The sequence below is a fragment of the Charadrius vociferus genome, unplaced genomic scaffold, assembly GCF_000708025.1.
Source record: "Charadrius vociferus isolate BGI_N301 unplaced genomic scaffold, ASM70802v2 scaffold975, whole genome shotgun sequence".
Classification (NCBI taxonomy): Eukaryota; Metazoa; Chordata; class Aves; order Charadriiformes; family Charadriidae; genus Charadrius; species Charadrius vociferus.
The window spans coordinates 139,959-141,122 of NW_009648454.1; the positions used below are offsets into that span (position 1 = coordinate 139,959).

General features: G+C 61.3%; 1 protein-coding gene across 1 annotated transcript in view; it reads right to left on the reverse strand.

Annotated features, from left to right (window-relative positions):
- The window catches only part of VPS16 (vacuolar protein sorting 16 homolog (S. cerevisiae)), an 11,180-nt gene that overhangs the window by 5,494 nt on the left and 4,522 nt on the right, over window positions 1-1,164 (reverse strand). Inside the window, exons 9-10 of the mRNA XM_009885631.1 lie at window positions 596-651; window positions 309-398 (exon numbers count right to left, since the gene is read on the reverse strand). Of these exons, the coding sequence (XP_009883933.1) occupies window positions 309-398; window positions 596-651 (146 nt within the window). The remainder of the gene's footprint in view (window positions 1-308; window positions 399-595; window positions 652-1,164) is intronic.

A 1,164-nucleotide genomic window follows, 5' to 3' on the forward strand; every position in this document is an offset into this window, starting at 1 on the left:
TGGGTTCCCCTCAGCAAGGAGGCTTGGAGAAGGGGGACAAGGGCCAGGGGGGCAGACAGGAGGGGGTTTCGCTGCTGTACAGGACCGGGCTGGCTGGGGCCGGGCAGGGGAGATCGTGGCAGAACTGCAGAGGCAAGGAACAAGATTAACCTCCTCTGATCATCCTGGGGGGCCGCTGACACCAAGGAGGACCCCAGGGACACCAGTGCCCATGACAGAGATGGAAGTGGCCCAAGGATGGACAATGGATGCTCTCAGTTTGGGCTGGCCTTCGGAAACAACACCAGTCCTTCTTCCCCAAAGGATACTGGATGCATTCCGTGGAGTTCCCCGCCACCATCAGCTGCCGGTCCCAGGCCACCACCACGGCACGCTGCCGGCTCCGGGGACGCATGCACCTGTTGGGGAGCCCCAGCCCCAGCTTAACCCTGGCCCTGCTGCAGCCCCCTGCACCTGGAGCGGGGACACGAGGGGGTCCTGCTCGTCCCAGGGAGGCCACAGAGCCAAGCAGACCCTGGCAAAGGCTTGGGGTACTGGAGGAGCATGGGTGGGCATGGCTGGGGGCAGAGGAGGTTGGCAGGGAGAGACCACTCACCAAACCATCTGCTTGGGTGGAGATCGGATGCTGCTGTTGAATTCGCAGAGCTTCTCCTGTGGTGGAAGAGAAATGGGTCAGGGGGACAGTGGCGCAGGGACAGCTGTCATCACGTGCGCTGCTGGGACAGGCAGCATCGGGTGTGCACCAGGGCCACGTGCTGAGGGCTGTGCCAGGCCCCAGGAGCACGCGTGCCGTGCTGTAAGCGGGTCCCATGGGAACATCTGGCCCAACCTCCAGCTCTGGAGGCATCTAGGGCTGCAGCTGGCACAGCCGAAGGGCAAGGAAGCCGTGTGAGCACTTAAACAGAGTGTGAGACACATTCCTCCATTGCTGCGGCACACAGACTGTCTGCACCTAGAGCAAGTAATTGAACGAAGGCGAGAAGAGAAGGATTGGTCTCAGAGGGCAACCAGCACAAGCTCCACAATGTGGGGGAATTTGCAGGGCGGAATCATGACTCGCAAGCAAGACCCCTACGCCAAAGTGACCACACCAGCAGTGGCGATAAGGCTGAGACTGCCCAGGAAACAGTGCAAGGATCGGCAAGGTTGGGCATGGATGGAAAA